Source organism: Ixodes scapularis, unplaced genomic scaffold (genome assembly GCF_016920785.2).
Source record: "Ixodes scapularis isolate PalLabHiFi unplaced genomic scaffold, ASM1692078v2 PGA_scaffold6__148_contigs__length_123643588, whole genome shotgun sequence".
Classification (NCBI taxonomy): Eukaryota; Metazoa; Arthropoda; class Arachnida; order Ixodida; family Ixodidae; genus Ixodes; species Ixodes scapularis.
Window position 1 is genome coordinate 1,519,048 of NW_024609881.1, and position 12,098 is coordinate 1,531,145.

General features: G+C 46.2%; 2 protein-coding genes across 2 annotated transcripts in view; one reads left to right on the plus strand and one right to left on the minus strand.

Moving 5' to 3' along the window:
• Positions 1–10,493, plus strand: part of LOC121832953 (protein-lysine N-methyltransferase EEF2KMT-like) — a 41,374-nt gene extending 30,881 nt beyond the window's left edge. Inside the window, exons 6-8 of the mRNA XM_042294588.1 lie at positions 3,588–3,820; positions 8,265–8,399; positions 10,311–10,493. Of these exons, the coding sequence (XP_042150522.1) occupies positions 3,588–3,820; positions 8,265–8,399; positions 10,311–10,429 (487 nt within the window). The 3' untranslated portion in view covers positions 10,430–10,493. The remainder of the gene's footprint in view (positions 1–3,587; positions 3,821–8,264; positions 8,400–10,310) is intronic.
• The window catches only part of LOC121838383 (dihydrofolate reductase-like), a 38,367-nt gene continuing 33,062 nt past the window's right edge, over positions 6,794–12,098 (minus strand). Inside the window, exon 5 of the mRNA XM_042294590.1 lies at positions 6,794–7,929. The gene's annotated coding sequence lies outside the window, so the exon portion shown is untranslated. The remainder of the gene's footprint in view (positions 7,930–12,098) is intronic.

Sequence of the window (12,098 nt, forward strand, 5' to 3'; positions counted from 1 at the left end):
ACGCCAATTCAAGAAACGTCCTGAAAAAATCTATTGCGAACGGCAGTAACCAGGATACCCAAAGTCTTCTTTTTCCCGCAGGACCACAAGCACTAAGGGTGCAAACATTCAAAGTCATCCTTCTTTTCCTCCAAGAGACTGGCCTCTCAACACGCCTCTAGGCTGTACTGACGGGCGTCAGCCATCCTCCTCCTCTTAACCACTCTTGGTTTCCCTTTCCCCAAGCGGAACGAGAAAGCTGACCCCGCTATTGGGAGACTAACCTCTCGTTCCGCATTACCCCCTTTTTCTTTTGCTCAATAAACTCACTCACTCACTATGTTAAATTGGCTATGTCTAAAAATGAAAACCTTCCTTCATTAAAAGATTCTTGGGAAGCATGATGTATTAACGCAGACGTACACAAACAAGTGTTAAACGTTTTAAACAAAACCCCGAGACTCGGGGGAAAAAAAGGACAACACAACACAAAGTCTCAAACACAGCAAGTTGGGCTATCGGATGTCTCAACTGGAGGCAGAGATAGCATACATCGGTATGTACCTCAGGATCAAGTACATCGACCGTGATCGCTTCGGACTCCTGGCATCAATGCAGGTTGGGGGACATCACAAAAGTAAGGTGCTGAAGGATAAGAGCTGTGTTTGAGACTTCGTGTTGTGTTGTCCTGAGTTTGTAAACATGTGTCGCCTCATACCTCACCACCCTGCGGGCACGACGCCGCATGCGCGCAAAGCTTTCGCCATCGAACGCGCCTTGTCAAATTTGGGAGCTCGTAGACTTTCGCCTTTTCTAAGCACTCCCAAATCCCCACTCAAGCTCACCAGCCCCCCTCCCTCCTTCTTCTAATGATGGCCTTTTAGCGCCGCGGTAGTACCGCCTGCCTGTTTTGTCCGCGGGCCAGAGAAGCACCATGCATCTTCTGGGCTTCTTTCTTCCACACGGTGGAAGCAGACAAACGCTCGCCGACGTCGTCTTGTCGGAATCCATTCATTTCGCTGTCCCCTCTTTGCTCGCTCTAAACTGGTTGTCAATCAGGCTCGTGAGTCGTGCCTGTCATTTTCTCCTGGTTTTGACTTTTCAAGCATGCCTCTCCGCCGCCCCGGTGCTTTTTGTGCTTGGCGGAGGTGAGAAGGGCGGTAGGTTAGCACGCGGAAAGGGTCATTTCATTTATTTCGGCTCAGGAGAGACGGAGGTACAGCAGATAGGCCGAAGGCCCATACCAGATAACCTACAAACACGCAAACTAAAAAAAGAGGGAGAGGGAGGGGGGGTTCGGCAGCTCGGTCCTGAGGACAGGAGGGGCTCAAGCCCACCCTGCCCCCCCGCTTCCGGAGCCCCTGGCTTCGACCTCTCCTTCGTCTTCTACCGAGGTGATATTTTGTGAACGTGACGCAGGCCATGGACGTAAATAGACAGTAAGGCCCCAAGGGACCTGTTAACGTTCCCCGGTGTATTCTGGATATGCCGCGACTTCAAGAACAGGCGTTTCCGAATATGTGGCTCCGTGTCTATCACGTGCGCGTTTCCGAAGTCGATCCAATGATCAAATATCTCACAATGTTCCGCGACGGCGCTACGCTCGCGATCGAAATTGCACACATCGTTCTGGTGCTGGCGCATGCGTTCGGGAAAAGATTTAGTTTCACCGATGTAGGCGGCGGGGCACTCTGCACACGGTATCTTATGGACCACGCCTTGTGCTTTCTCTTTTGGTAGGCGATCTTTTAGCCTTGGCATGAGCAGTCCTAATGTTGACACTGGCTTGTGCGCCACTTGGATCCCTTCTTTTTGCAGCACGCGCGCATCAGCGTCCCCTACGTAAAACGGACGAGCGAGACATTGGCGCGCGCGCTGCGAAAAGAAGGGATCCAAGTGGCGCACAAGCCAATGTCAACATTAGGACGGCTCATGCCAAGGCCGAAAGATCGCCTACCAAAAGGGAAAGCACAAGGCGTGGTCTATAAGATACCGTGTGCAGAGTGCCCCACCGCCTACATCGGTGAAACTAAATCTTTTCCGGAACGCATGCGCCAGCACCAGAACGATGTGTGCAATTTCGATCGTGAGCGTAGCGCCGTCGCGGAACATTGTGAGATATTTGATCATTGGATCGACTTCGGAAACGCGCACGTGATAGACACGGAGCCACATATTCGAAAACGCCTGTTCTTGAAGTCGTGGCATATCCAGAATACACCGGGGAACGTTAACAGGTCCCTTGGGGCCTTACTGTCTATTTACGTCCATGGCCTGCGTCACGTTCACAAAATATCACCTCGGTAGAAGAGGAAGGAGAGGTCGAAGCTCGTGCTGTGGCATTCCATTTTTAATCACCCCTGAAGAAGGAGTCAAGTCGACCCCGAAACGTTGGGAACTCTTTGTTTATAAACTTTTGGTTTGAGTTTCCTTTTCTCCGAATTGTTCCCCAAACCAGACAGATTTCTGTCGAAGATGTTTACTTTCAAGATAGTGCAGAGTGGTTGGCCCATAGCTACACATCAGTGGGTGTCTCAGATCTGCCCAAAATCTGCTTAAAGGGACACTGACGGGTATTTATGCTCGTCAAGGTTTTGATTTCTACATGACGCAAAAGAGCCCAACTACTCGGAGCACAATTTGCGGCTCAAATTTCTTTTCTTCCGGCCCGAAAACCACCGATCGAGAACTGGCCGGTTCGAGTCGTGCTTACTGTCTTCTTCATGGTCACGAGCCGTTGTCTATGGTTTACTCACAACCACCAAAGCTAATCAAAGTTGAGGGTCATCGATGGCACACACCTAATATTAAAAATAGAAGCAAAAAATGACACCTATTTTTTGTGGCTTCTAAAAAGCCGCAAATACTTTGATTGAAGCCAGCCACGTGACTTCCGCCAACTCTCTCCTCCTCTATATTTCTTCTTCCTCCCCAGTCCAGTTTCGATTTCAGTTTTGAGCAGTTGCATCTTTTTACTTTATTAAAAATATATGGGACGCCGTAGCAAAATATTGATTGGGTAGTCTTCCGACACTATAATAAATTGCCTGGCAAGAAATAAAACAAATTTTAAGGGGTGTTAGTGTCCCTTTACATAACACTTCACTGGGGGTAAGGGACAACCCAGGAAATTTGGGAGCTTGGGGAGAGTAGCGTGGGCCATCATCCTAAGAAACGGGCTTGATTTGTTGCGATACTCTCTTTGAGATGGGTATCTGTATTTCTGTATGAAAATACAAATGGATTTGTGTTTCAGTAGTGAAATGCGCTGACAATATGTCGCAATCGTCCACCATGCTTCGTCAGATTTGTTGTCGACCATCATCCGTCGAGTCCTTACGATAAACTAAAAAACAGCCCTTTGGAGCGCGGGGCCCCAACTTCACCGCATGAACTTGACCCAGGGGGGGAAATCCGAAAGGAAAGCCCGACACGTTGCGAGCAGTTACCAAAACATGAACCATTTGCGTTGGCCACGAACCGCAGTTTGGAAGAATTAGTATTTGTGTACGTATTCCAAGATTGCTGCCCCGCTAGGAACCCAGTTGCCACGGTCTAAGCGCAGCTCGTTTAGGGGCCACAGTTTCAAAAGTTTCTTCTTTGGGAAGGCGAGTGCTGGAGCTGGGCAGTGGCGTGGGGCTGACGGGCCTGGTGGTGTGCCGGGCGTGTCGGCCGTCTCGCTACACCTTCACCGACGGCCATCAAAGCGTCCTCCGGGTGGTGGAAGAAAACGTGGCCACAAACCGGTGGCCGTCCATGCCGGACGTCAAGGTGGAGACGCTGCGCTGGGGCCAGCAGCTCGAGGAGGACCACTTAGGGACCGACGTGGTACTGGGTGCCGGTAAGCCATGCCTGGACTTTTTCCTCTTTCTTGGGTTGTTTTTTACAGCTCTGATTTTTCTCAAATCAGCTCGGGGGTCGATTTTGGGGTTTATCTGTATTTACTGACGGAACCCTAATTGTGGGTAGAGTCCCGTGTTTGCAACAAATACCGACAAACCCTAAATTTAAGCTTTGAGTTAAAGTATCTTTCCGTGAAGCTTGGTTTTTCTTTTATTGAAGTACGACTACAACTCCGGGTTTTTCTGTTTTCCCCAGTAATAATCACGTCGGGTCAGGGTTACTTTTCGGGATTTATCCGTGCATACTGAAAACACGGAACCCTAATTACAACAAATCTTTAAACGTGCAGTGTAATCCACTCATTTTGCAAAGTGTGATCATTTCATCGAGAGTTTATTAAGAACGAATAATATGTAATAAGCCTGGCTCGAAATTTGTGCTTTCTTCTTTTTTGTTCGTTGTAATTGGGTTTCGTGTTTTCGGTAAATACCGATACACCCCGATAATTAACCCCCGATTTTATCTAGATGGGGGAACACGGAAAAATCTCTAATTGAAGCTTGAATTGAATTGAGATTGAGAAAAAGATTGAGTTGGTAGAAGAAAAAGTTGAGCCTCAAAGGAAGAAAAAGACAGCATCCTTTTCTGTTGAGTCGAAACACGGCCCCTGGTGATCTGGCCACCAGGCTGCTGCTTCGGTCGGACCTTATTTCGCTTCCGTCTCTGGTCGACACAGGGAAGTTGTCCAAGCGCTCGGGTCACGCCTCTCTGGAGGTCGATGGAACTCGTGCCCATGTCCCATTTTCATCAACAGAAACCCCGATTTTTCGTCCAACCCCAAAAATAATGATACTAAAAAGTGCAGAATTTGTGGGAAAAAATTTGCCTAGTAAAAGCAGCGCGAAATTGAAAGAAAAATTAACCCCGGAAAAATGGAACCCTAGTTATAATAGAAGTTTGTTATATGTGAACCTGTTATAAGTGGCTTCACGGTATAGGAAAAACTACTCTATATTTTACGAGTGGCGTATATTAGAAGTTTGCTATAAGTGGACTAGGACTTACACGTGATAACCTTCGCTCAAAGCTTGTTGCTACTTCCAGTTGTTACTTCCATATGCGGGGGCTGTACGCGATTGTAGATTTACAATTAATTGTTTTGCTGTAGACACCGATCATTTAGAGGTCGGTACGTACATAAACCTTCCCGACAGTTGCTTCCAGTTATCAGTGTGAGTGCGTGGTATCCTCCGTCTCCTTTTCTTCTTTCTACTACCTTTGACGCGCCCCAGGTGAGCGTGCCTAGTGACAGTTGAGAAAGAAGCCACCCTCGTGCCCGGCCCGGACGGCACGTGCGTTCTAGTCTGGCGCCTGTCTCATGCCTGTCAAGCCTTCAGCCAGTCAAGTCAGCCAGCACTAACTCGCTCTTAGCCCTATTACTTAACATCTTTATTTAATGTGAATATACTTTCCTCATTCCTTTCGAAGACTCAGCCCTCATATCTTACATCAGTTACCGCGAAATGGCGTCCTCACTTTGTGTTTCCCAACGGATGATAATCACTGGTGTCAGGCCACACCCATGCACGATTACATGTCTGACCGGTCGAACGATGTGCGAATGAGACAGCCAAACCCGATCGGACGCCAGCAAATTACGGCTGTACGCGAGTGTCGCAGTGATTGACCGGCAGCCGATCGGGTTCGGCCGTCTCTTCGACACTTTGTACGACCCGTCGGACGTTTGGTCGTGCATGGGTGCAACTTGACTGGGCCTGTTTGATGGCACGAAAAAAACCCTGCGAAGGCACCATTTTGCATACGATCTGGAAGCCTCGGGTGCGAGGTACTTCCAAAAAGTGGTTCCAGTGGTGCATGGGGAGGTACGGGGCGAGTCTGTCGAGAATTTGGACATACGTGCTGACCTCTAAGGGACCGGTCTCTGCGGAAAATGTGGAGTGTGCATTATAGCGAAAAATAGTCCAATTTACGACGGAGGTGCGACTAAAACTGCATTTGCCACATGAAAACACCCAGACTTGGCATCACCTGCTCTACATGATGTCGTTGAGGATAGCGTAGCTTCCGCAGTGCTTCGGCCCCACACTGCAACGCAAAAATGTGGCTTCATCTTGTCGGGACGCACTCTCTTGCGAAGAAGATGCCGAACTAAGCCACGCCCTTATAGCTTTCACGGCGGCGTGGAAACTAGGCCAGTCTCGACAATGCAGGCAAGTGGAATATAAGGAAGATCCTCCTTTGACTAAAAGTTAGAAACATAACTTTTCGTTTACTTTTTTTGCAAATTTTAAATGGATACTGAGGACAATTTCAATTTTTTCTGAACTGCTTCCTCGAGGACTCAACAAAGAGCTCATTTTTAAATTTTTTTTTTCGAGGACCATAAGTAAGGTTAAATATATTGGGCATATAGCCCCGAAAATGAGCCTCCGAGCGAGTTTTATTCAAATTGAGGAAAAGGGAGAAATCTCGTCCTTGATTCAGAAAAAGCCAGACTTGATGGGAGGTTTACTTGGTGTTGAGCCAGAACAAGGCCCCCACTTAACTGTCCGCGAGGCTGCCTGTTTCTCCTCCGTTGGCTTCCCTTATCGGCGCAGGAACATTTTTACTGGAACGACACTCCCTGGAGGTTGGGGAATCTCATGCCCCTGCCGATAAACACCCATTTCTTGTCCAACCCCAGGGTGGAGAAAGACAATTTAAATCGTGATTTAAATTACGACGGTATAAATCAAACCATAAAAACAATTAAAATAGTATTACATTTATCATCCATCACTCGACGCTTTCTATGAGCATTTGTTTTGTATTCAAATCAAAGAATCGTCAAGCAGGAAAGGTTTAGATTATACGAGGCAGAAAGTTGGCCGAGTTGGTTGATTCCCTTACAAGGTAGGATGGTGGAGAAAAACAGATGCAAGAAACAAGGAAGGCACAAACACAGCGCTGACTTTCAACCCAATGTTTATTCTAGCCAACTAGAAAAAAGATGAAGGGGAAAAACAAAGGCACATAATAATGATAAAAATATTTCTACCGCACCATATCACCTACATACAAATCTGGTATATTTCTTGGTAAAGCCTGCAGCTTGAATGAATGAATGAAAAAACAAATAGGAAGGAATCGGTAGAGCATCAGTCAGTTGATTTCCAGTGAAGTTTGAGAGTGAATATATAATAGCCAGGTGAGGGTGAACGTTTGAAAACTTGACATTGATGTTATACTTTCCGGTAGACCGTTCCATGTTTTAGTTGCTACATATGTGAATGAAAAAGCACCGTAGTTAGTTTGAATTTGCAGAATCAGAGACATTGGTGTACACGATCTGAGTGGGTGGTCACATGTTTTGATGTGTCAGGTGTATTGATGAACAGTGTACAAGATTAGAGAGAAGCCTGAAAATTAATGTGGATTACAGTGTTCTTGATGTTGTTGAACGATGACATGTTAACACACACTCCTTTAAAGTTGTGGTGGCTGCATCCGAAACTGCCGACGCTTGAAAGAACAGACTGGTTCTCTGAAAACAGCGAACCCCTACTCGAAATGTTTCATTTCATTTAATATACCCTTAAAGTGCCCAGGGCTTTACATAAGAGGGGGGGGCATACGCAACAATTATTAAAGAAATGGAAAACACAAAGATGTCAGGTTGCTAAGTATTAAAAGAGGTGCCGAGTGCAGCTCTGAAACCGGACGATTCCTGAATATTGACAATACTCTCTTGAAGTGAGTTCCAGTCTGAAATGGATAACTGAAGCGGTGGAAATTTGAAATGGTTTGGTTTCGGTGTGGTCAAATGAAGTTTTTGAGAGTGGTCAGTACTTGTTGAAATGTGATGTGCAGCCGGGCAGTACAATAATGAATTCTATCGAGAATCAGCGTAATGACACCAGCGATTTCGGCATCATTTTTTTTCTTTGTTTTTGAAGATTCCATAGTTTGCAAACTCTTTTCAAACATCTCAGTCTTCTCTTCTGCTTCTTTTTTTTTTTTCCACAGTTGCATGGTGTGGCTGGGGGAGCTTGCAGGTCGGTGCACGGCACTCGTCCAACTCTCCTCGATCGTTGGATGCTTCACTTTCTAAGGATAAATCATTTAGCGTTTGTAAGAATGCAATACTGCATTTAAGAAAAACAAAAAAAAACATTTTAGCGCAATATTTATGTTACAAGACATATACTGAGTTCCCCAAAACTTGCTTTACTTCCCTTAAAATTGCTCCTTACCCAGCGAGATGCACTAAACATTTTTTTATTTTTTTGGGGGAAGCTTTTTTTTTGTGTAAAAAATGTTTTTTGGGAGTTTTTTATTTATTAAAAGTGAGTAGCAACCATCTTTGCGGTGGATCCATGCGCCCAACTAGACAAACTCCCCGAGGGCGTCCCGCGAATGACTCAGTCTTTGTTCTTCCACAGACCTAGTGTTCGACCCCGACCTGATCGAGCCGCTGGCAGCAACCCTGGCAGACCTGTTGCGGCATGGTGGCACGGCCTACATCGCTTCGACGATTCGCAACGCAGACACATACTACACGTTTCAAACGGCGTTGGGTGGGTGCTTGTCCCGAGCCTCCCGAATTTCCTTCCAGTCTAAGGTGGCGTCGAGATTCAACCAATGTGACCCTGTTGCAGGTTAAAGGGAAGCACTTTTTGAGAAATCCAAGTTAGGAGCAGACTTCTATGGCTTCTTGTCTCGTAAATTCAGTTATTACACTTGTGTAGAAGTAAATGTAAACCGCATTTATTATAAAAAGTACACGCAGCAATTGCCGCAGCGCATGCGGCGAACCTCTCTGCCACCTGTTGTCTGTCTCAAGCGCCGTGACTTCATCGTCGGCATCCTTGAGCTAGCTTAGTGGCAAGGAAAGGTCATCTGACCTCACCGATGACGTCAGTCTTGCTAGGTTTTCTCACCACTCTAGTGCTCTGCTGCGGTCGTTGTGTTACAACGGGCAAAGTAATATGTGATGTCACGGTGTCAACAACGCTAAAAATCTTGCGACGTCCTCAATTTAAGCCGACGCAGTGAGTCACGCAAGTATGTCATGGGGCCACATGACGTGACATTACTCGACAGCATGTCTTGACGTTACGTGACCCACGATTGATCTTAGTGCCAATACAAAAGCGCTACCAAAACCAACAATTTCTCAAACATTGCAAAAGACGATATGTGAAACTGCTTGGTGGTCTGGCAGCACTGTGCTTGTGGCCATCTTGGTAGCTCCAAATTTCCTGAGTTTCGGTTTCTCAGCATTTTCAAAGTAAAGACGCTTTGCCATTGATTGTGATTTAGCAACTTTATTGTTTTCCGACTTCCAATCATTCCACGTGAAAAATGGACTAGGCCGTCGTGCCTTTCATCTGTGAGGACACTTTCAATCCTTTTTTCGATGGAAAGACGCATGAAGTTGTTCAGTTTAGCGGTAACTCCGTGAAATGAAGTTGGCATCGCCAGGTCCAGATCAAGGAATTTTAATGCCTTGGGCTAAGGCAGTTCATGAGGCTCATAATGATAATATTGACTATGATGACGATTGTGGTGATGGTAACGACACAGACGGCAATATGTATATTTCACCGCTTTATAAAATACAAATATTGTTCATTTTATGATACATTTTAGAATGTTTCTGTACCGGTAGATTCATTGATTAGGGTTTCACTGGGTCGAAATGAAGCAGATGCCATTGTGGATTAGAGGCTCACTAAGAGCACAAAGCAAAGGATGATTGTGAGAAATGTGAAGTGTCGCGCACATTGAGCAGCTCCATAGGGCCTCACAAATGTCGGATGAAATTGTTGTTTAAGTAGTTGTTTGACAAAGTCGACAACCCTATTTATGCAGTATGTGTCTCTGCCGGCTTGCATAAATTCATCATGACGTTGAGTTAGAGAGATGGCACGGTAACCCTTTGATGTCCAGTGGCATGATTATATGAGCACATATTTCATTAGACAGTAACCAAGAGGACTGCCGCAAAGTTCTTATTACAAAAAAAAAAAATAGGAATTTTGCAACTTTAAAGACATGTCTCGCGATTCACAACTTGAAAACTGTCCGATAATATAGTGTTTTTATTCCACTAATTGCTCAGATTGATCTGAGCTTGTCCAATTAGCCCTTTTTAACTTTTGTACAGACTAGAACAGTAAAGCAACACAGACAACAGTGTAATCTTGGTGACAACGCTCGCTGCTGCTCCTTCGCATGTTCTTTTTTGGTTTCAAGCACACTTTCACCCCCATTAAATCTATAGTTGTTCTGTTTTCTCCTGCCTTATCGTCCGTCATTCGTGACAATATGTCCTTGCACTTCTGCTTTATCTTCCTTTGAATCTTCACTAAACGTGAATTGTGAGTCGGCGCTTGGTTCGTGTCTTCTGCTTGTGCTCGTCTTTAGTGCTACCTTTATTTGTGTAATGCACTAGGTAATGTGAACCTTACCCTCTCTTCTCCCAGAGACAGCGATGCTGCTGTGGACAGTCGTTCTTCCCCCGCAGAATCGGGTCTTTGTGTACGACCGGTCGTGCAAGATGGAAATCCTCCGGATCACGCGAGCGTCTTCAACAACTCCATGAGTTTGCGTGCATTTTGGTTCAACCAAGACAGACTTCCTGAAATACAATCTATTTTGCCTTTCCATTTGAACAAACTGCCGATCCAGACATCGGCAATCCTGAAGAGACCGGCATTAATGGCATATTAACCTCAATTTTCTGCGAGAACTCCTCCTCTCTGTATCCTCCCATACTGCACTCGTTGCGAGGCACACACAGTGTGTACATTAACCCTTCGAACCTACTTTAAACGGTCCGCAAAAGGCGGTTTCTCAACGTATCGCACTGAAATCTAGGCTGAACTTACCCCGGTAAAAAAAAAAGAGAAAAGAAGAACCTGTTTGGGGCAATATATGGCGGCATTCGCAGACGGCGTGTGCTGTTTGCACAATGCTGGTGACACATGCTGGGAGCGTCGAGGATGCCCCGGCACCGAGCTTGGTAGACGATCTTCCGAAAATGGTTCCTTAATTCCTCAGTGCAGTCCCTGTCTCTGCAATGCTCAATTTTCGAAAGTGTGATGATATTTTTAAATAAACTAAATATGAAAAGAAGTCCCCCAGAGCCCCCCATCCCTTGTACAAAGACGATCAAACGAGCTGCCGCATTCTCTCATACTTTACGTTGCAACATCTATCGGCAGCACTTCCAAGTCGGCAAGCACCGTCGTGGCACCATCTAAAAATGTCGCCGTAGATTGCCCGTGACAGGTTTTTCTTTTTTAAACGAGCTAAGTTCATTCAATGATATTTTTTACTCCAAACTTGCACCACCTAGCTGCACCTCTCTAGTAAATCACAGCGAGATACATTGAGAAACTGAAATTTGCGGACTGTTTAAAGAGAGTTCAAAGCGTACATGATGTAGTTGAAATATTCAATATTTGTGAAAAAGAAAAACCATTACAACCTGGAAAACATAATATGGAAGAGGTAAAACTAGAATGACCAACATTTGCGATTAAAACGTGAACGCTGTCGGCAGTGTGGCGAGAGCAAAAGCCATATTTTTTAGCATACTAAAAGTTTAGCGATTCCAGGCCACGCAGGAAGGTCTATAGACCGACACGCGGGCTTGACGTCGCGGCGCTGCGATCCCGCCGGAGCCGGGGGATGTGGGCAAGAGAGCGCACGTTTTGCATGGGCGTCATAGCATTTCGAGCATGCCGCGAAGGTGCGTTGCCGTTAATCTCACCGAAATGTACAAGAAAAGTAGCGGAGTGAGTTTCTACAAGTTCCCGGCAGACCCTAAAAGACATAGAAGGTGGATAATATCCGTAGATCGAAAATTATGGTCGCCTCGCGCGAACGACTGTTTGTGCGGCAAACACTTTCTTGGAGGCAAGTGCGGCAAGTGGAGACGTTGACACACAGGTACACATCCAGATAAAGTTAACGAATATGTATATCTGGTTTATTTGCATACACTCACAGACTAGGTTTGGATCTTATGAGCTACGCGAGACCTCTCTGAGTCTTGGTGGCATCTTGTCCCATCAGATGCTCAGCGTAGACTGCCTTTCTCTTTCCCGCGTGCCCCCAAAATTCCAGGAATCGTCCCCACTTTCCCGGGTGTCTGGTCAGCATCACTTGTCACCTCGCTGGGTCGCTCCGCACTCTCCCCCCCCCCCCCACACACACACACACACACACACCGCGTCGTTCCGACTCGGCGGTACTTCTCGCCAACT